We start from the raw sequence: 22,377 nt of genomic DNA, 5'->3' as shown, positions 1-22,377 counted from the left end.
TAAAGTGCATTTAAATTGCTGGAAACTGGAAATTTAATGCCTCAAAAAAACCTTGTCGTGTTGGCTCACAAATCAATAACTCAACATATGTGTGTACATACTTGTATGTACAGTCGAAATAACCTACAGTGACTTAGCTTTTATTTTTATTTAAACTTAATAGCAATTAATAAATAAAAGATTCATATGCAAGTGCTTCACAAAGAGACAATTTTCTTTTTCGGGAAATAACAATTTAAATTCTTATAATCTGATCAAGATGAAAAACAGCTTATAACACCATGTCTTGTAAAAAGCTGATATCTACAATAAGAAGCGTATATGTGCATATATATGCACACGAATAGTTCACTCATTTATGCAATCGAAGTCTTGTCAATCAAAAATAGTACGTATATTTTAGGTAATTTTGAAGTTTTTCCTTAGTATGGATATTTTATAAATAAATCAAACTTAACGTTATTATCATTATAAAATAATATTTGAAATAAATTTATTGTGATTTTTTATTTAAGGAAAAGGGAAATATATATGTATGCATGTGTATTTTAACTAAATTCCTGTTTTTATGTTTTTCTTTATTATTGTTATTTAATAATAAATGTAACTTATTGTTAAACATTGAATTGAATTTATTTAAGAGAAAAAGAACGGAATATTGATAACGACTAACTGTTAAAACGACCGCATTTCTGTAGTCCCTTGATTGTTATAAGCGATTTGGACTGTACAAGTACGTAAAAAATATTTATGACACGCACTGTAAATATTCGTACAAACCACTGATGCCACCCGCCAAATTGCCACTTGGCGCCATAATGGCAGAGAGCACCGACGGGGCGTGGTACGACGACGAGGCTGTCAGCATTAAAAAAAATCTGCATAAATTTCGTTAAAAATCGAAATTTGCAAGTAAATTTTTAATTTAAAACACATTTCATATGCAACCAGTAGGGCGCAAGGGGCAAGGAGCAACAAAAAACGACAAGCGACAGGCAGGAAGCCAACAAACAATCGAACCGAACCGAACCGAAACATAAATAAATCTCAAATTTTATGCACTCATTGGAAGCAAACGCTTGTAGTGCGGAGTAGGACTTGGGCCCGGGCTCCTACTCCGGCTCGGGCTCGGGCACGGGCACGGGCGCTGAAACGCAAACCAGAGCGTAAAAGCTCAAAACTTTTGTGTTTTTAAAGTTCGTTGCAGTGCTGTTGCGTTGCTTCTGCTCTCGTAATTGGTGTTGTTGGTGGTTTTGCTGTTGGCATTGTCGTTGTTGTTGTTGTTGTTATTGTTATTGGTGTTGCCGTTGCCGTTGCCATTGGTTGAGTTAAAGCTGCTTGTTAAGCATGCAATTTCTTTTGGGGGCTTTCAATGGCCATGCCTTCGATTGGCATGTGTTGAGCTGTGTGGGTGGACAGAGGCATGGAGGGCATGGGCAGAGGAAAGCTGCGCAGAAACAGCAGCTGCAACAACAGCGACAAAGACAAAAGCAACAACAATGGATTATTAGTGGCTCTTGAACAAACACACCGGAGTACAAACAAACAGCGACTTATGCCACGACCCAGAGCACTTGAAACATGTGTGCTGTAGTGTGGTGTGGAGTGGTGTATGTATGTATGTATGTGTGGTTTTGAGTAAGAGAGTGTGCGTGTGTGTGTGTGTGTGTGCGTTTGGCTGCTGCCTTACCAGCCAGACGGCTGCCATGCACCGCCGCCTGCTGCTGTCGTTTAATCTTGCCCTCGGTCGTCCGAGCCGCGGCCGTCGCTGATTTATCGCCGAAATGTGGGCGTTTTTAATTAATTTCGCGCTGCTCCTCGAAAAGATTTTCGTTCGCAGCGCTCATAAAATATTGTAATAAATATAAAGTGCATAAAAAACTCAGCCACATCCTCATCCATATACGCACTGAGTCTGATTTACTTCAAAAGGTTACGCTTGAAAATGAAGTTTCAATGTTCAAGTGGCGGAAATACCAGCCAAAAGAAAATTGGTGGTTTGCTTTTAATGAAGTGACATTGAGTGTGAGGGAAATTTAACACGAACCAGCTGATAATTGTAGTTCAATTTTGGTTTCCTCGAAGAAGAACAGTTTAGTATATAATTGTTGTTAATAGCATAATTGGAATCTAAAGATTTCAAATTTTCTAGTTCATCGCATTAAGCATAAAATCCCAACACTAGTGGTGCAGATTCTCAGCTATGCTAATAAGTAAAATAAAATAAAATATTTCTGCCATATTACCGATTATTTGGATGAATCAGCAGCTGCTGGTAGGTAGAGTAGAGCTAAGTGTGTTTGCGCGCATGATCGTGACGATGGGATTTAAGGACTTCCAAAAAAATGTTGTAGACTCACGCAAAGGATTGCATGTATTATTGCTCAGGGTCATTGGCAATATTTAAGAAGTGCTGTTACATCGTAATGAAACAGACATCTACCTATTTAAATGAGAACATTTTCTTGCAACTTTCTTTAGTATTGAATATACAAAAAAAATAATAAATTCTAATTTCAATTTATTTATTTATTTATTTATTTATTTATTCCTAGTGCTACAAGAATGATTCTTATAAATTAATGCACTAGTCACATTAATTAAATTTCCTTAGATATTATTAAAATTCAAGTGATTTCATTAGCGTACTTAACCTATTTATATTAGATACATTTTAATTATACATAAATTTAAAGTGTATTTGGTTCTTATTTTTAATATTTTTAATATTATTATTATTTTATAATCAGAACAAAAATGTTGCCTACTGAGTGTAAATGTATTAATATTGTGCTCTTACTTTATTTCATTTAGGTATTTTCTTGATAGTGCGCATGAATTCTATTTCTAAAATGCGTTTCATTGCTGATTGTTTTTAAGCCATGCGGTAACTCGTTCCACAGACGAACAGCAAATATAAAAAAGTGTTTTTCGGAACAAGATAATCTATATCTTATGCAGACTATATTATTTGTTCTTCTTGATGAGGTAAATGAAATTTTGTCATACAAATAATTCGGCTCTTTTCGAGTAATGGTTCTGTGTATAAAAATTAGGGTCCTAAGTTTAATCCAGGAGTTAAGAGTCAAGTTAAAAATTAGTTTTGCGTATTCCGTTATGGATTCTCTTCTTTTAATATCAAAGACATAACGTGCAATGCTGTTAAAGGCTACTTTTAGTTTGTTCTGGCTTACGGCGTCACAGTTTCCGAATAATTCTACTCCATAAAATAGTGAGGGTATCAAGTATGTCTTAGCAATAAGGAGCTTGAGTTTGGCTGGGAGGAAATTCTGCGTCAAAGAGAGAAACCTAAGTGCACTATACGTTCTTCCTACAGCATTATTAACATGATTTTGCCATGATAGTGTCTCATTAATGATTATCCCTAAATTTTTTGCCTGCCTTACGTATTCAATATGTTTGTCTTTCAGTTGTAATTTCTCTAGATTAAGTAAGTTAATTTTCTTTTTATAAATTACCAGGCATTTAGATTTTTCCGGATTGACTTCCAGACCATTTATTCTCGCTCATTCACTGATTTTCAACAGATCGTCATTACAAGCACGTACACATTCATTTAACACATTTGTTACATTTTTATATAAAAATTGTAAATACATAACAGGAAAAAAATCCACGATTCTCCATTAGACCTTATTCCATAATTCAAGACCGTCAACATTGGAAGAAACAAAAAAAGAATTGAAAGTGAAGGTAAAGAATTCTCTGTGATGATGTAATGGAGAACCATTTTGGTTCTTTTCTGAAAATTGCATCGTTGTCTTTTAAAGTGGAGCAAATGCACTCTGCAATTATGCTCTTGCGCTCAATAAATGTTGAAAATAAATTAAAAATTCCAAAGTTGCCTTACACCATAGCCTTTTCATTAAATGGACACACAGACAGACAGAGAGGCAGAGAGACAGACAGCAACAATAATTCCATTCCGTCCTTGGCTAATTTGTTGCAAGGCAAAGTTCTCTGACTACTTGGCAACTTTTCAGCTTTTAATTCTAATTTTCATGCTTTGCAATTTTCGCGCTGTTGCTAATTTGCTTTCAACTTTCAACTTAGATTTCCAGGGAATTTAGTCGGCGCCGGCGTTAATGATGCTACTGATTCTGATGGTGATGGTGCTGATAATCTCATGCTGAAGACCCCTGTCGTCAGTCTGATTCCGATGTCTTACTGCCGCTTTTTGTTGTAATCCAACTGTTCAGTCTGCGTTCACACTTGATACGACCCAATGGTAGTTGGCATAGCTTTTGGCCGAGGCAAATGGAGATTTATGCCGAAAGTTTAAGTGTTTGACGGGACGCGACTTCTAATTAACTAAATAAATGGCTGGCTAGCAATTGATTTTCAAAATTTTCCACCATCAAACGGTATGAGTATATGAAGAAAAGGTTGATTATGCAAACATTTTCGATGCTGGCAATGTAATAATCGCAATTTGTCCGCGTCGCGGATATTTCCACATTAATGGCAAACATTTTCATTTTGCGCAGCTTTTATAGCCGTTTGTTAATTTTGATGCTCCCCACGGCTGCGAACAATAAATTCATTTAGCATTCCAGTTAAATATTAAAACTGCTCATTGCTGCACAATTATGCGTAAGGAACTAATTAGGCCTGCTCGCAACAAGCAACCACACCAGTTGCCACGACCATGTATTGTTTTGTATTGCTGCCATCTTGGTCCTACCATTCCGTTATAAGGAAGCGCAAGGAACTATTAATTTCCACGTTATCATGGAGTAACGTTTTTTCATTCAGACCGCACAACTGCAAATTAAACAAATAGCAGAGTTATATTTCTTGTTCATCGTGAACGTTGCACACAAAAAATAAATTAAAATAAAAGTATTAATGAAAAAGTATTTCAATTCTGCAAATTGATGAATTGTTTACCATGCTGCTCGCCCTGCACTTCACAAAAATGCTAACAGACCAAAAGAACTTCGAATTTATATTTAAAAATGCATACGCATCAATAATAATTTTTGAAATTCCTTTTACTGAGCAAATTAAATATTATCGACCAACATTTTAGCTCGTCCAGTTCTACGAAGTATTTGTGCTTTCATTTCTGTAGAAAAACTGTTGCAACATGCAAGGGTTCCAATATAACTTCAATAGGAAGTTAGAAGATTTTCTTAGATGGTGATTGATAGATGATTGATCCTCTCTAATACTTATACCTTAAGCTAGCTGCATTTTAGTTACAGCTTAAGAGTATACAAGAACTGAGTTCTCACTCGACTCTTTTATTCTTTCTTGTACTCTATTCTTTTTTTGTAAGGCAATTGGTATTTGAAAGCACAGGAGAATACAAACATTTTTGAATGGCTACTGAAAACTTTTAATGAAGCATATAAATAATGCACTATTTGAACTTCAACTGTCTGCTGAGTTAATTGATTTACGAGCTTCAATAAAGACGCAATATAGCTGGAGGCGCAGCATCTATCGCATTGGCCAAATGGCGACGAGCAAGACAGGCTAATTTCTGCATAGAATGGATGGAGAATGGAAGGTTCCTTGCGGCAATAAAGACTTTTTATGAGAAAAGCTGTAACTGCGCCTGCGCCGCGTTTCCAGCAACACAGGAAGCCGCGCATGTCATTGAGCCCGGACTATGACGAAGCGACGACTGCCTGACATACAAGTATAGTAGAGAGTGTCCACTTCTTCAATTAGTGTAAACAGAAATGGCAAACGTTCATCCGTCCAGCAGAGGAGCATAAGAACCGTCTTAGCGACGACGATGACACTTGGAGCCGAGCCAATTTCCAGGCAGTGCCAAGCAGGCAGACACTTTAATATTTTACGCCCGGGAGGAGACAATGATGGCGACAATGGAGCCACCACCAGTGCGAACGCCAACATATTCCACGAATCAGCTGCTGATCATAAAATTATAATTTATGAACAAAGACGCATGAAGCACGCATCGCCAGCAAGGGAACGAGGGAGCGAGGCTCGTGCAGAACTTGGGGCGTGCGGGGCCCAAAAGAGTTGTGGCCAAGTGGCCATGCCGGGCTTATCTGCAGCTACGATCTGAGCGTACATGCTTGTGAGTGCAGATACAAGAGATGCAGATACAACAAATGCCGATACGAGAAGCTGGTGACGGTGACGGTGACGATGACGATGCGATGATGATGACAACGCGTAGACTTCGTTCTGGAGCGTGAACGCGAGCGTCAATTTCTGAATTGGGGCACACAAAAAGGGAAGGCTTGATAACGCGAAAGGCAAAAAGGCAACCGCTGGTGGCTTGTGTCCTCGCTCGCCACATGGGGGTGACGTTGCTGTTGTTGTTATTGTTATTATTGTTGTTTTTGTTATTTTTGTTATTGTTGTTGCCACAGCGGCCGCGTTTCCACGAAAAATGCCTTGAGCGTCGGCCCAACAATATTTTCATATTTATTTGCCTGACTTGGCCTCGCTCGGATTGAATGTTTTTGACATTGGGACCCTCGTTCTTGTTGTTGTTGTTGATGATGATGATGATGATGATGATATTGCTGTAGCTGTTCCTTTCTGTTGGTTGCTGGGTGCCATCTGTGACCGAGCGGCAACTAATTTGCGGTTTTGTCCCGAGTAGGGTAGACGAAGCAGACAGCTAGCCGACCAGCAATTTCCTATCGAGTCTTTGTTATTTCTGAAGCTCATTCCCTTTTGGCGAACTCACATAATAAGCTCTACTCTCTAGTTGTCTTACTTAGATTGGCGGGGAAGACTTGAACCTTGGGGTCAAGTTTGCAAGTCTCTCAAATTAAATTCGAAATTAGCCCGCGGCAAGAGAGTCGCCTTCTCTCACACATTTTCTTAGTTTCTCTTCGTCTCGCTTTATCAGGATTATTCAACGCCAAATTAGTTGGTTTCGTTTGTATTAGGCAAATCAACGCCGACATTTGTTTGCCCTCTGGTCTGGCCTGCCTAATTAAATTCTTTACACATCCCTACATAACCTTGTCCAATAAGACCGTTTGTGTGAAGGATTTGGGCTTCGCCAGACGAATCCTGAACACACAAAGTATATAAGTCGGCAAGTTTGTCAATTAGGTTGAAATTAAACCTTCGTCACGCTAATTGTATTCAACATATAAAGTAGTCAGACTAAATAAATTAGTCATGAGTGAATTGTGCTCACTTAAATGATGAGATTCTTACAAATATCTACATCTGGTTTGCACAAACAAGATCACTAAGTCTTCCCTACATACTATACATTCTTATGTAAATGTATGTACATGTACTTATGTACTTGTACAAAACCACTATGGTAGCTGATCGCTAAACAAATCAATAAATTATCAAATCATTTCTTTTTTGATTGCAATTTTTAAAGTAATACTCGCAGAACTGTGTAACACAACTTCGATTTCAAGTGAATATTTGAAAGAGTCCTTGATTTTCTTTTAAAACCATTAGGTATATCAACAACATTCTCAATTTTCAATTAAGTTCAATAAACGAAAAGTTTTTAATGCAAGATATCTTGCTAAGTCCAATACTTTGTATTCGTTTCAATTTCATGATAATTATCCGTTAGCATTTCCTATGAAGTAATTTTAATTATCGGGCTTAAGGTATGACACGCAATTGATTTCATCTATGCAAATACTTTATGTTTATGTTCGTTAGTTGACTGGCCTTAAAGAAGTGATTGATTTTTTATAATGAACACTTGTCGGTATAGTATACAAATAAATACATACATATGTATAAAGCACTATCTCTAGTAAGTAGTTTCCTGCCAACGATCTACTTTAGTGGCACTTTGAGCGTCTCTAGATATAATTCGCATGTAAAAAGATGTATATGTATGTAGCAATTATAAAACGTATACTATATGTATTAAGTGAATGAAAACTCATTATACAATGAACATGCCAATGCCTCCTGCCATTCCATTGTACAATTTTATTTACAGCGATTATTGCTTAAGTGCAGACACTTTTTTGTCCAGACCATAGACTATAGGACTCAGTCCATTGTTCGGCCGAATTACAAATTATCAGCGTTGCCTCAACAGTTTGTTATGGCTGTGTGGTAGTCCCGATCATAATTCACGTGCGGCGCGTCTTGGTTCTTTGCCAACGATGGGGATGTGTGAAAAGTTTGCACGCATCCCCAACGGCCACCGAAAGCAATAACTTAAAACACGCTCTATTATTTATTAAAGCGTATGTCAATGAAATTTATTTATTTATTCGTGCAGCTACAATAAACAAAATGTGGCCAAGCGAGTTGTTAATGAGCAAACCAAGTATGACTACAGTATGAGGCTACAGAGGTGTTCGGGGTCCCTGTTTTTGCTGGCAGCCACTGATGGTGGCGCTTTGCATGCAACAGCATCGGCGGCGGCGGTTGCAGCGGAGGCAGCGGAGCCAGCGGCGGCTGTTGACGTTAATTGACCGCAACAATTTTTGCAGCGTGCAGTAAATTTTAATGAAATTGTGGCGCAGCTCGTGCGTTGCAAGCTTTTACGCCAGCGGCCGTCGTTTTTGTTGCTGTTGTTGTTGCTGTTGTTGTGCCCGCTGCTGCTGCTGTTGCTGCCTTTTTAGTCATTTGTAGCACAGACTGGGCGACATTGCTGCATCAAAGTGCTGATGACACGCTTGTCAGCGACACTTCGCGCCGCTTGTATAAATAAAAATGGTCGAGGCTTAATTCGCTGCAGTTGCGACAGGATGAGCGTATGGATGTGTTTGTGTATGTGTATGTGTGTGTGTGTGTGTGTGTGTGTGGATTTGTTGCTTTTGTTGTGGCTGAAACTGAAGCTGGAGCGGTGGGAGGGGGCTGTTTAATGCTTTGCTTTTGCTTTTTGTCAGCTTTCATTTCTGATGTCGCTGCATTTATAAATTAATTAAAAATAAATTACTTTATGTTGCATGTCCAATTTCATTAAATTGATAAGCCACATTAAAAACTACATATTTCGATTTTGTTCTATGCATGAATAATTATGCATGCTTTTTGTAGATGTGCGGTACTGTTTCGACAATTCCTTCAACATTTCGAACGCGTATTTGGTTAACGGGCATTAAAGAATAAATTATGCATTCTACATACATATGTACTTACTGGTTGACATTTAAATTTCGAGAATGTGTAATTCTAATGTTGTCAGATTTAACTACAACATTAATCTGAGGCATCCGCACGCAGGACGATAATTTCTCTGTAGTTCAAAAATAGTCTCTTATCGTTTGGTGCTCTAGAAACTTGGTGAAATACTGGCATATTGTTTTAATGCCTAAAGCAAGACTGCACTAGACAATATGGAAATTCCAGGACCAGTGGCAGCCTTCAAAAATTAGTCGTCTAACAAGACCATTCAATACCTGCTGTTCGAAAACAGTGTTCTTTCTTCTTGGTTTTAAGAATTTACGGAGACTGTCAGCCGCCAAAGACAGACTCAAGCAGAAGACTTTTAGGAAAAAATGCGCTTCTAAAAATAGGAAGTAAAGCATGAAATACTTTAAAACTGTTTCCTGATGTACTATCTTTGTTCTTATTATATTACTCGAAATGTAAAAGACAACCCTCGTACAAGCCCAGGCTTAAAAACGTAAACTTACAAAAAACTGAAGTTCAGTTGCATGCGCTGGGTGTTGTTTTATTTTGAAAATAAATAAGCAAATATTTATGTATATTCTCCAGCACGCACCCGAATTGCCAATGAGATAGCGATAACAGCAAGATATTCGAGTGGCAAAAGTAAAAATCAAAAATCAAATACACGGCAATGAATGCAGAAGCTGAACGATACGGACACGAATTCCGAGAACTTGCAGATGTTTCACTCCTCGCGCACTGCTGGATGAGGCTTTCAATAATACAAGTATTTCACTTCACCGCCCGATGTACTGGTGTTGCAACGGTGAAGAGGGCGCTGGTTGCTGGGGGAGGCAGTGCACCAACTGCAGCTGAATGTGAAATCAAGACTGCGCGGCCCTTTGATATCTTATTTCGACAAAAATGTTCCGGTGGCACCGAGGCAGCAGCGAACATACAGCCGAAAAAAATTTATGCGCATGCGAGACACAGGTGTGACAACATGAAAATTTATCTTCCCAGGTACTTACTTCACACTCCGCTGATGTTGGTAAGGCTAATGGAGGATGAGCGCCAACAGAACGAAATATATTGCATGTACGAGGTGGATTTATTTGCGGGCCAAGGTGATATTACAGCTTAATAAGACGTTAACTGTGCAAAGCTGATTGTGGAAACCAAATATGATGCGCATAATGTATTAAGCCTGTATGTGTATGTAACGCCCAGCAATAATTTATACGACTCTTTCGCCAAAGAGGTCAAATGTTGAACAATTCTATCATATATAATTTATAGCCATCGATAAAAAAACTCTTCCACCAGCTTTTTATATCAGGTCTCTCAAATTCAATTATCACAAGTATAAGTGTACAATCCGATGGTGCTGCTTTTGGCGTCGATATGCCCCTAGAAATGTAATGCTCGCCTGCATTAAAATTAAATTAATTTTACTTTTATCGCAGCTCGGTGCTACAAAATTGGCGCTTGCGTTAAAAAGGGTTAAAGTTGGTCCCAAAGCTTCAAGTTGGTCCCTATCAGCTGTAGTACTACGAAAGCTTTAGTTAGTACAACTCTGAAATTGACTGGAATGTAAAGTGCATCTAACTTTACGCAGTTCAGTAATTCCCTGGAATTAGGTGTTATAAAAGGCCTGATCTTGCTAAAATCGCTCTCTTTTGTTCATTAACTTTTGGATGGCCAAGTTCTACAAAGTAGCCATGTCCGTCAGCTCCGCCTGACACGTGTTTTGGGCGTTATTCACTGGCCCAAAAAGGAAAACGGCGTGACACTCTCGAACCCAAAGATTTTGTCCATGTTAACCTGGACCTTCATCGAGAGGAAATCCGTGCGGCTGGAGACGATTTGAAGACCCCCCAATCTTTATGGCATTTTCCGCCTGTGGGCAACTGCCTATTAAGGGTGCTGCTAAGTAATCGGTGCGCATCCGTCACTAGATTTGCGACTAATACCTTGTCGCAGCTGTATTGGGTGCAGCCGAATCAAATAACTTCGACATAAGGGTTATTTCCCGGCGGAATTCAAACCGCAGTCGTTGTCTACACTTGGACGAAACATTTGGTTCCAATCGGCAAAGTGAATTGCCGTACGCTACAAGTCCGTCTTCCAAAAAGGAGCTTGCGAACATGCGGGATATATCTTTTTGCTCTGGGTGTCGAAACGTCATTAGCCCAACCTGACCACCGCCGACTTCCCTCTGCCGTAGAACCCATTGCCGCCACCACCACCTCAGCGTTAACTAAATAAAATGTGCTACTGCTCACAAAAAGAGCCTATATAGTGTCTAAGTTTGAAAATCAGTTTCAAAATTGAAGAGAGTGTTTGTACAGTGCATAGAAAGGGAAATGCCTTAAAACCCAATATAGTGCATATACTTACATATATGTACCAATAGGTACAGTTTTTTTTTAGCAGACATGTGCATTTAAGTCTGTATAATTTTTTTTGCTGTTGTTTTTTTTCGTGCCCAAGATCAGTGCATAAAAGCTTAAACCGAAGTAAACTCTCGGCAGTTATCGCATGTCAATTTTCTTTAGTCTGATACTAACTTTTTTTCTTATACTAATATGCCTTTGAGAGAACATGTGACCAATAATTTAAAATGCGGAGGTCAATGAACCCGCAAAGAATGCGCTGATCTGCAGCACTGACCTGCCTCACTATCACTCATGTGAGCTTTTAGTTTAGTTTTGTTTTTTTTTTTTTTTTTTTCATTTAAGTGCCATTAAATAAACTGCTGCTGATTCGGGTAGCTAAATTTTGAATCGACGTTACTTTAATGCATAAAGAATAACATGAAAATAAATAACATTACTCGCACACACACTTTCTGATTTCACCATTAATTTTTTATTTTGTTTGATACTAAAATATTAAACTTATTTACTTTTAATTATATGCTAGTGAATAATATAAATAACTACTTGTTTTTAATTTTGTATACTTATACTGAACATGAACTTATAAACGACTATTATGTTTGCACTTTCATTTGAATTATCATGCCACTAGAAATATAATTTCTCGCAAATGTTTATCTTTATAATAACTCATGCCTATTATTAAATTCTGTTTAAAATGAATTGATAAAGTTTTATTTTTTCTGGTGACATGGGGACATACAAGTAGCTAGAACATTTACTATAGGGGAACTCCATAAACAATACTCGCATTGGAGCTCCATGGTTGGGTGGGTATAGAACGCGAGCATCGACTTCCATCTCAAGATCTCGCAAACTAGCTAGACATATATTCTGATGCAAGAAGCCATCATTTTCCTCTCCCGTTTAATTGGCCTTTGATTTGTTTTAGTTGCTTTGTTAGAAGTAGGCCTTCCAAAGAGCTAAGACAAACAGATAGCCCTCTACATCTTGCATGTATAGAGTATAGTGGGTATATTACAGAAATCAGTCCGATTAAAAACAAGCTAACAGATATGACGGCTATAATAATGCTTGTATCGCAGCCAAATACTATTAATTACATGTACTATCAATTACATCTAATAAGGAAAAATCACTCTTTTGCTTACAACTGAGCTAAGCAACCGAAAAAGACAATCGAATCCGTATTGTTTTTCTTTGTATTTCTCTCATTTTAAAATTTCAATGTTGATGTATTTAACAAACAAAAGATAAACAGCCGGATTTACAGCTCTATTGATAAAAAGGAATACGAATGTTTATTAACCTTACAATGTGTATGTACATACATATATTTACATATGTATGCATTTTTAGCTCTATTGATAACAACGAATTCGAATGTATGTATATTACCAAAAAACTAAATACATATGTGTATGTACGTATACATATGTAGTTCGTCGTGTCTATATAGAGATTCTGTTGCTTATTTCAGAAGTGGCAACGCTGACAGAAAGCTTGCGCAGTCTAGCATTGGCCGCTGTAGCCTATAAGTAATCGCTATCGACGGTAGCTATCGATAGCTTTATGGCCAACGCTTTTGACATACAATTATATGAAGACGATGCATTGTTAGTTCGGTCCCCATCCGATATTTGAGAGCTCTGTTCTTATAATAACAGGTCCCTTTAATTAATTAAGTCTGTAGTGAGATGAATAGTAATCAAGAAGCATGCGTGGAGCATGCATTTTAAGCACTTCGGCTGGTAAAATCTCCAAGTGGTTGTCGTTTTCAAATTGGATCATTAAATGCAATTTATCGTTGCGCATAAGTCCTCCTATAATATGCGAAGGTTTCAATCCTCGAACAAAGCCCTTCTTTCCGTCTACTAGAATTAAATACAATCTGAATTTCAATATATCTGAGCATGGCACCTACTTACAAACCGTTTCATCGATACTTGGTGCCGGACGGATCTCAGTAACGTTCTGGGTAACAGGACTCGTCGCTTTTAAGCTTGAACAACCTTTTGCTAACGAAATAAAGGCAAGGAAATTTTTGATTTAAATATGGACTGTGATATAAACATATTATCTTTAACTTACACTTTGTTTCACCAAAGCGTTGAGGCGATTTAAACGAGTTTATTTTCGGGCTTAGCGGAGGTCCAGAGTCTACATCTGAAACACCTGGAATTACGTGCATAGAATTATTATACCGATATAAACCAAGTATGGGATGGACTTACAACTCCACCTACCTCGGTTTATACCCTGTATCCATTGCTCTACAACAGGAATACTTGGTGAAACTTTTGATAAAAATCAAACTTAAAGTTAGCATTTTTTAAAGAAAGGTCTAAATTTAATTTGGGGTGAGTATATCTAAGTGTTGTCTACTATTTTTTGAGTAAACAAACAATAAAACTTAATGGGATTTTTTTTTTTCTTAAAATTTGAGCTTATGTGTGCGTGACCACTAATTTATTAAACATATTTAAGAAATATATATACAGGGTGCGCCATCTTTTATGTCGGTATGTAGATATTGAATAACTTTGTCATTAGTGAACCGATTGCCTTGAGTAGACCAGTGTTGAAAACCTCAGTTCAAGAAATTGTACAGAACCAAATTAAATAAAAATATCTCATACTTGAAAATCGGTTGTTTATTTTCAAGGATATTCAATGTTTGCATACCGACATAATACCCTGTAATTATAATTCAATAAGTTAAACGTACTCTTTTATGAGATTTACTTACGGTTAGTGTTATTTGAGATTTCCAAATTATTAGGCGATCTGACTCGAATTAAATTCTGGGTCAGCGGTTTTTTGAAATCCCTATCTGAGGCATCTTGACATTTAAATGAAGAAGTTATCTTACCCATATGTGATCGGTATGAAATGCACTTACTCTGTTTGTCTGTCTGAATATTTTTATGAGGTTGATCCCTGCCTCGTTTGATTTTCGGGGAAGAACAGCTTGAATTAACTGTGATAACAACAAAACTTTAATATAGTATGCATTTATAGTATAAGCATATATTCTTTAATTTCAACTAACTCTTTTGGGCAATCTTATCAATATCTCTTTTGTGGTTTTCTAAACAGGTATAACTGTGATTACAACGAAGATTTACGTTGCTAAACATTTATAAACAAATATTTAATTAAAATTTAATATTTTGGGCGCTCTTTTGAAGCTCACTTTTGGGACTCTGAGGTTGTCATTTATTTCTAAATAAGTCTACATTTCTTTAAAGTTAACGTTATATTTTATAATGGACATGAGCTTTACTTAAAATTTGAGCTTCTGTAAGCGTGGCCATTTATTAATTAATCATATTGAAGAAATATAGCTATTGTATACCTTTAATCGTATTTTAATGTCTATTTGGAATTATGAACCATATACCTAGATTGATCGGCGTATTCAGAGGCCTATCTATTGAGATGACCGACTATTATTAGTAGGTATGAGATCTACTTACGATTCCTTTCATTGGAAAATTCCAAATTTTGAGGCAATCTGTCTTGATTCCACTTTTCGGTCAGCGGTTCTATGACATTGCTATCTGGATCACCTTGATATTGAAATGCAGAAATTATTTTACCCATATGTGATCGCTTTATCTTCGGGGGGGAAGAGATTGAATTACCTGTGATAACAACGGAAATTCAATTTAATATACATTTTTAAGCAAATATTATTTTTAATTACAATTTAAGCTTTTGGGTACTCTTTCCAAGCTCACTTTTGAGGTTGCCGGGCTAAAGTCATTTTTATCTACAGCAGCTATGGTTAAAATACATATAATTACATATTATTAATAACATTTAATATTAACTTTACTTACACTTGTGGTCGAGGCACTCAGAATATTCGTGATATCTTCCTGGACTTACGCTCTTTGTGGACAAGCACTTAACGTTGACATCTGGAGCAACTGAGAAAACCATATTAATGTGTAAATTGTTAATAATATTAAGTAATCAGTATGAGCTAAAGTTAGGATCTCTTAGATGGGAAATTTAATTTTAAATGGGAATGGCAATATCCTTACTATTCGCTTGATTGATGGTCCCAATATTTTTGCGAGGTCGCCCTATGTCTCGTTTTGTTTTCTCGACGTGTGGGTTCTTGCGCGGTCTGCCCTGTGAATAAATTTGTTAGTATTCTTATTTGAGATAAAATCAATACTTACTCTTCCACGTTTTTGAGAAATGGGTTCCATGATAGGTACTAGTTTTCTCCTATTCATTCTGGCCATCGCAGAACGGCGAATAGCATTTAATATTGGATTAGACCCCATGACCCCACCCCAAAAGAAGACACCCCTTTGAGAATGGTCGACTAGATTCGTATTGTCAAAATAAATTGAATTAACTGGATTCAGATCCTTGGTAACAAGACAATTAGTAAGTTTGTTATCTGAAAAAGAATTGTAATAATACTGGGATATTTCTTAATAATCAGCTGAGTTATAGTTGAATAAAAACAAGAAAGAATTTTAGCCTGAGTCTGTAATACCCTGAAACAGAAAAATTCACAACACGTGTGTATAAAAACAAGAAAGGACTGCAAAAGTCGAGCAGGCTCAACTCTTAAATACCCTGTACCACCCCACAAAAAAATAAATTAATTTAATTTAATTAATTAATTAATTTAATTTAATTTAAATTAAAAATAAATAATAATCTCGTCCTTTCTCGGACCTAGGAGAATCTGGATGCCAACTTCTGTTATTCTAGCTTTTATAGTTTCTGAGATCCTTGCGTTCATCCAGACGGACAGACGGACGGACGGACGTACATGTCTAGATCGATTTCTCTCGTCATGCTGATTCAGAATATATATACTTTATGGGGTCGGAGATGCTTCCTTCTGCATATTACATACTTTGCACTAACCTAATATACCATTTTACCCTACGGGTAATTCTTCCATAATAATGATAAACAAATTCCTATTGCACACAAATGGAAGAAGCGGTTGAAGAAACGGTTTTGAGGTGAAATTTTTTTTAACCTGTTACGGAGTTTTTATTTTTATATATGTATGTATGTACATAATTGAATATTTGTGCAAATGGAAAAAGACGAAAAAACGTTTGATTTCACGGAAAAATGTAAGCTGAGTTTTATTTTTGAAATACTTACCGCCTAAATTAATGAGTAATCTCAACCAAATCTGCTGTTGTAGAAAACGACTATGTTCCAACCTGTAACTACACAATTTAGTCTCTTGATCCTTTTATTAGACTCGTGTTAACTGCCACAAAATGTTGCACGTCTAAGATGACGATGACATTGTATTTTAGCTTCTAGTGCTGAACAACACGGATGTAAAATAAATGTACCAGAGTTGCATTTTTACTATTACTGCTTAAGATTTTAACGGAACGTAGTGCTGTAAAATTTATATACAAATTAAAAACACCAATTGTTACATAAATTTAAAATCACGAATTTGATAAAGTTTTGCTTAGATTTTGTTATGGATTGTTCTTATTAGTATAAATACTGCCCTGGGTAACAAGATAACAAGCCACTTGACAATACTCAGAGGTTGTAATCAGAAGTATTGTAATGTTTTGTCATTTTTGAAAAAAAAAACTTAATTGCAGAAGAAAATAAGTAATCAGCTAAATATTGTTTAATTATCAGTTATTATTATTTACGTTTATATGTTAATATAAGTGCAAGAAAGAAGCCAATCTAAATGTATTTATTTGATGGTTCCCCCTACCAGTAATGGCTCGGTCTAGCTAATAAATTTAATTGATGGCACACAGATGTTATCCTTAACATGATTGGCCTTAATTGCATTTCATACTCGTGCCCTGTACGTATCCAAAGGAATATGTAAAGTATTAAAATGATTGTCATTATGACACCGCAAGGACCCTCGCTCATAAGCGTTTGTAAAAATCAATTAGCAATTGCGTGTTTATCTTCGCTCGTCTGTCCAGCATTTCAAAAAATGACGAGAAATTAAGAGCGGACAGCATAATACCACCCAGGAGCTGTCAATGCCAGTGGACCACACACTAGGCCAACCATAACGAAAACATTAACAGCAACAAAAACAACAAAAACAACTAAAAAAAAAAACAAAAAACAACAGCAAGAAACGCAAATGAAAATGAAACCTGGTCACGCACAAGCGCCAACTTGGCCCGGACACAAAAGCAATATGAAATATTCAAATGCAACATATAAATTCAAGTTAATCCGCACAGCTGGAGGCCCCAGCAGCGGCAACAAGCAGAATTTAGGCGCCATCGAGCAGCGCAGTGGATCTCGAAGACCACATTACCACTTTTCATTTCGTAGGAAAGCCGTCTGTCCGAGTCCCAAAGCTGGCCATATGCTTCCACGATTAGTGCTTCATAAGTACACGTACATACATACAAGTATATATACATCCAGGATTTCAGGTTGCTTATAAGAAAATCCATTTGGCCGGCGACGTCGAAGGTAATCGGGGCCGGGGCGCCGCTTTTAATCATTATTAATTATACGCTGCCTTTGCGTATAAATCATTTTGCTTACTTTGCATTTACCTTCGTGGTCCATGGACCCATCTAGCGACGCCATCTGCTCCAGCTAGACTGGCTTAGGAGAGCCTACTCCGCTGATAATAGTATGTATAGTAATCTATTCTTAGAATGTGAAGAAATGCTTACAACGTCAACACGTAATTTGAATCCACAGTATTGCAATCTCAAGTGAATTTTGGGAGTATAAAATCTGATAATCAAACATATAAGGAGCTGAAGAGTACGAAATCAAAAAGTACACATTTTATTATTAAGAATAATTTGTGTTGGTCAGAATATAAATTATAAATCGTTTAATAATCGTCTGTTTCAAAATGGCTGCTGTTTCGATTATCTTCGGATTTTTTCAATATAGTGCAGGTTTCGACTTTTGGCATTTGGTCCAAGTCATTTGCATCTTCTTCGGCAGCCATAATAGCTACACGCGCCAGCTGCTCCGCCTCTTCTAAGCTCATGTTAATCTTCCAGCTGCTCTCGAGGTGTTCTGCGGCCACCACCGCGCCCGCTCCACTAGTCACACAGGGTAGACGGGTGGCAGTTCCTTGGCCGTGTATGGAGTACAGATGCAGCCCCTCCGAGTCCTCGCCGGCCAACACCACATCGACAATGTTGGAGCGTTCGTAGTGCTTGCATACTAAATCGAGAACTTGGCCCACCGTGACCTCCTTTCTCTTATCGTGAGCAGAATTGTACACCTTTGTGCCCACGTCGAGCATCACTTGTTGATCGAAACCGGTGCTGGAGGCGCAGGTGCTGCGAAGTCGACACTGACTATACATATCAAGAGTATAAGATCTTTGCTAGACTTACAAGATTTTGGCATCCATATAGTAAATCATATTGCCACATGAGTTGGTAGCCACAACGATGCCCTGGTCACAAATCATGCCCACCATAGTGCGTGCAGGTACCCTTGGAGCTGTAATTGTACTGCAAGAATATACCCCGTAATCTTTATAATTAAGCTCCAATGAACATTTTTGGGCTTACGTTGGGGTCGTGTAGATTTGGTACTGGAAGTTAGAATTCATCCCGATAGATATGGGCTGAGTATCTGCAAAATACATATGTTGATGTTATAGCACTTTGACAGTTAAAAGACAAAGAGTATTTCACGAATAAGGCTCGTGACAATAGACTCGACAGCGACTGGCTTCAGGGTCTTCCCTCTTTGTTTGGCAATGCCGCCGACGCAAACTGTCAAGTCGTCGAATCGTTGTCGCTGTCGCTGCCATATGTATGTCCACCCGATATGCATGAGCAGATGAACAGGCGTGGATGCGCCGCGAAAAGTGTCAGCCGATGATGTTGGCCGACATTCAAGTGTCGGCTGAGCTGTGATGGAGATGTGAGTGAGCTACCTTGGTGGCCCCGAAAACAAAGCGCTCATGCGCCGGTCTAAGCTAAAAACAGAGGCTGTACTTCATCCCAGCAGCAACACCATGCCGTACTGACCAGGGTCAATGTAATGTAAGAGATATTGACAGCGGAGCAACAACACGCGCCGGCGATTTGTTTGTCTACTGGGCAAGGTGGCTCCATCTCCATCGCTGCCCATCGCTGCGTGTCGTGAATTCAACTGGTTTTGAATGAAGGCAGCTTTGCTCACAGCATGCCCATAACCACCACAATTGCGAATCAAGTCCAGAGAATCGTTTGGAGCTAAAAATAGCTGACCAGTGGCACTTGTCGGTGGCTGAGCTTGTTGCACATTGGCGAGCCCGCTTTTAATTGCCTTCATTAATTAATCGCGACACTGTCACCGACGCCCATGCGATGTGTTAATTAGCTTCAAAGTCCTCATCCAGCTGGATTCACTTGGCTTACAGGGCGATTTAATGGCCAATATGCGGCGTAAAGCTTAATCAATGCGAATTTAATAAATATTTTATAACTTTTTGGTATACAAAAAACGTCGGCAATGAAATGCAAACTTTTTCACTAGTGCCGAGATATCGGAGAGAAGATATCGAAATTAATACAGCTGCGTTACGCCAATTGGGGGAATTTCAGATTTTTTCCCTGCCAACACGAATGCTTTTCCATCGTAGCTACAGTCATAAATAAAAGTGTTTTACATGGCCAAAAAATTAATAATAATATACAGATAATAAATTCATTCTTAAATTTATATGAGATCTTATTTTCTCCGTAAGATCAGATTTGTTCAAAGTAAGCTTTAAAGGCAATTAGTGTTTTTTTTTCTTGGTAATAAGTAACATATTGTTATTTAAAAATCATAAAAATACAAATTTTAAGAATATGTATATAGTGAATTACTCAAGTATGTATATCTGTATGTATAATGAAAAAAAAGTAATTCAAAAACATGACTTGAAATTCTTACATGTGATTATATATTTAATATCGCACTAATTTGAACTCAACCTATTCTAAAGTTCAAATAAAAGCTCCTTCACAAAAAGTTATGAGTGCAATCGCAATTTGACTTTGAACAGACCACGTAATGTACACAAACACAGTGCCAGGGCTTGTTAACAGAAGGACAGGATTGTAAATTTTTGTATTTGACATTTACAAATTATCAACAGCAAGAGCAAAACAGAAACACTTCTCCATCTCCCTTGACAAGCCCAATGACAGCAATTACCATACAATTTGCATGTCTCTGATTTCTCTCAGTTGCCTCAACAAGTGCCGGAGCCGTCATCGTCTTTTTGACATCATTCAGACTTACTCACCACATTTGTGTTGTTTTTGTTGTCCATGAGCAATAACGACAGCAACAACAAGAAACAACAACAACAGCAACACACACATTTCATTAGCTCGTTATGGACCACCTACGGACGGATCGAGCTCCAGCTCCAGCTTCAGCTCAAGCGGCTGGCACCCGGCTTGTTGTCAATTCTTTTAAGTCTTTCGTTTGTGCCATGGGCACAAGCCTGCATATACTCGCATATACTCGTATATATGTATGTAGCTATAGTATAGCGCAGAGACCTACATCGAAGCAATTAAGTTGGCAATCAGTTGCTAAAAGCTTCGAAAACAATCATTTGAACAAGAGAAAACGAGGCAATTTAAAGTATTTACAAAAGCGAGAATGGCAAAAGAAAACGAGCCAAAGTTTTTACAAGAAAAACACTTGAGTACAGAAAATGTCAATGTCGCTGTCAACGTTGAATCTATTCTGTATTTTCTGGTCCATATGGAACGCATTGACTGTTGCCTGTTGAAAAATTGATTGAAATAATGAGCACGTAATACACGATTAGTTCAAAAGTCGACAATTGGAAAAATTGAAACTGTAGTTAGGCGACCTATCTGGTTAACCTCAGTTAGGCATTCAAGTCGAAAGGTTCGTTCTCTTCATCGCCACCTTGTATTTTGAAGTAGCGCATTTCGAAACCCTCCTTGCCTGTGGACACGATACGCACCCAGTCGCGTAGGCTATTCTTCTTCAGATAGCGCTTCGCCAGGTACTTGAAGTAGCGCTTCGAGAAGTGCACACTGCTGTTGATGATCAGCGACTGTTTGGAACGCTCGAAGGTTACGTTCTCGCCCAGGTTGTTGATCTTATTTTTGACCTTGATGCGCGACTTCATGTACTTCTCAAAGTCGATCACGTCCAGAATGAAATCGTCAGCGACAGTAGAACAGTCCACGACGAAACGCTGCCAAGTTTTCTTCTTCATCACGCTCTTGCTGCGCAAAATGTTCTTCACGCCCTTCAGCTTTTTGGGAGCACCGACTGTGGCAGCAGCCGCTTGTTTTGGAGCAGCAGCGGTTGTCTTGCCTGAGTCCTTCTTCCCTGCTCCAGCGGCTTTAGCAGCCTTCTTGGCTGGCGACAGAGCAGAGGGGGTTGTGGTGGCTGTAACTGTGGATAAACTATCCGGTGCTACCAAAGTGCTTGTAGCGGAGGAGTAAGATAATACATCGCTCATATGTTCCAACAAGTCCGGGTTCTTATTCTTAGCCGCTGCCTTTGAAGAATCAGTTGCAGACGATTTCTTCGCTACATTTGATTTGGCTTTGCCCTGCTTTGGCTTCGATTTGCCAGTCTTGTTTTTCGTGGCAGCTTTCATGTTTTTAATGGTACTGGGGACACATACGCCGTTCTTAAACACTTCATTTTTTTATTGTTGTAACCAATCTTACCTTCTAAATGGTCCAAAATTACTTTCAATGCAAGGGACGCGTGTAAAAAGTCCGAAAATCTGAGAAGAAAAGGAGTGTTACCAGACGCACTTATGAAAATGTGTCAGCAAGCTTGCCACAAAAATAGGGTAACACTAACTAGGAGGTTGACAAATTAAATTCCTCCTTCCTAACACTACTCCCAAAAAATTGTCCCCTTGATTGTGGTTTTGTGAAATCTGTTTAACTAAGAA

The 22,377-nt window shown here is 38.0% G+C and overlaps 3 protein-coding genes across 5 annotated transcripts; all 3 read right to left on the bottom strand.

The window, feature by feature from the left end:
* Positions 1–13,004: 13,004 nt before the first annotated feature.
* Positions 13,005–15,787, bottom strand: LOC115634314. Of its 3 annotated transcripts, none has more exons than XM_030531971.1 (11): positions 15,665–15,787; positions 15,524–15,614; positions 15,317–15,406; positions 15,181–15,255; positions 14,951–15,118; positions 14,374–14,451; positions 14,221–14,313; positions 13,718–13,768; positions 13,563–13,646; positions 13,400–13,489; positions 13,005–13,345 (listed from the first exon to the last, which is right to left on the bottom strand). In XM_030531971.1, the coding sequence occupies exons 1-11, from the start codon at positions 15,770–15,772 to the stop codon at positions 13,149–13,151; spliced, it is 1,125 nt and encodes a 374-aa protein (XP_030387831.1). In that variant the 5' UTR covers positions 15,773–15,787; the 3' UTR covers positions 13,005–13,148. The 3 variants fall into 3 exon arrangements, with proteins under 3 accessions (XP_030387831.1, XP_030387833.1, XP_030387834.1); XM_030531973.1 differs by having other exon boundaries at positions 13,005–13,342; XM_030531974.1 differs by having other exon boundaries at positions 14,221–14,304.
* Positions 15,788–18,250: 2,463 nt separating this feature from the next.
* On the bottom strand, positions 18,251–19,135 carry LOC115634374 (proteasome subunit beta type-2). The gene is made up of 3 exons (XM_030532052.1): positions 19,013–19,135; positions 18,833–18,952; positions 18,251–18,775 (listed from the first exon to the last, which is right to left on the bottom strand). The coding sequence occupies exons 1-3, from the start codon at positions 19,087–19,089 to the stop codon at positions 18,316–18,318; spliced, it is 657 nt and encodes a 218-aa protein (XP_030387912.1). The 5' UTR covers positions 19,090–19,135; the 3' UTR covers positions 18,251–18,315.
* A 2,001-nt stretch (positions 19,136–21,136) lies between these two features.
* On the bottom strand, positions 21,137–22,166 carry LOC115634097 (60S ribosomal protein L22). Its single transcript, XM_030531654.1, has 2 exons — positions 22,145–22,166; positions 21,137–22,084 (listed from the first exon to the last, which is right to left on the bottom strand). Exon 2 carries the CDS (start codon positions 22,069–22,071, stop codon positions 21,325–21,327), a length of 747 nt encoding a protein of 248 aa, XP_030387514.1. The 5' UTR covers positions 22,072–22,084; positions 22,145–22,166; the 3' UTR covers positions 21,137–21,324.
* Between the last annotated feature and the right edge of the window lie 211 nt (positions 22,167–22,377).

This window comes from Scaptodrosophila lebanonensis, unplaced genomic scaffold (genome assembly GCF_003285725.1).
Source record: "Scaptodrosophila lebanonensis strain 11010-0011.00,11010-0021.00 unplaced genomic scaffold, SlebRS2 tig00000001-arrow-pilon, whole genome shotgun sequence".
Lineage (NCBI taxonomy): Eukaryota > Metazoa > Arthropoda > Insecta > Diptera > Drosophilidae > Scaptodrosophila > Scaptodrosophila lebanonensis.
The sequence above is the reverse complement of the archived record's forward strand: the minus strand, read 5'-3'. Positions and strand labels throughout refer to the sequence as shown.

What these genes read in the sequence shown, in the direction of transcription:
- LOC115634097 (XM_030531654.1), bottom strand. Translation starts at nt 22,071, where the DNA reads ATGAAAGCTGCCACGAAAAACAAGACTGGCAAATCGAAGCCAAAGCAG.
- LOC115634374 (XM_030532052.1), bottom strand. Translation starts at nt 19,089, where the DNA reads ATGTATTTTGCAGATACTCAGCCCATATCTATCGGGATGAATTCTAAC. An exon ending in CAAATCTACACGACCCCAAC is followed by an intron (nt 18,953 to 19,012) that starts GTAAGCCCAAAA and finishes ATATTCTTGCAG; the next exon opens with TACAATTACAGCTCCAAGGG. An exon ending in TATATGGATGCCAAAATCTT is followed by an intron (nt 18,776 to 18,832) that starts GTAAGTCTAGCA and finishes TCGACTTCGCAG; the next exon opens with CACCTGCGCCTCCAGCACCG.
- LOC115634314 (XM_030531971.1), bottom strand. Translation starts at nt 15,772, where the DNA reads ATGGGGTCTAATCCAATATTAAATGCTATTCGCCGTTCTGCGATGGCC. An exon ending in TGAGTGCCTCGACCACAAGT is followed by an intron (nt 15,256 to 15,316) that starts GTAAGTAAAGTT and finishes TTTTAACCATAG; the next exon opens with CTGCTGTAGATAAAAATGAC. An exon ending in TATTCAGACAGACAAACAGA is followed by an intron (nt 14,314 to 14,373) that starts GTAAGTGCATTT and finishes TTAAATGTCAAG; the next exon opens with ATGCCTCAGATAGGGATTTC.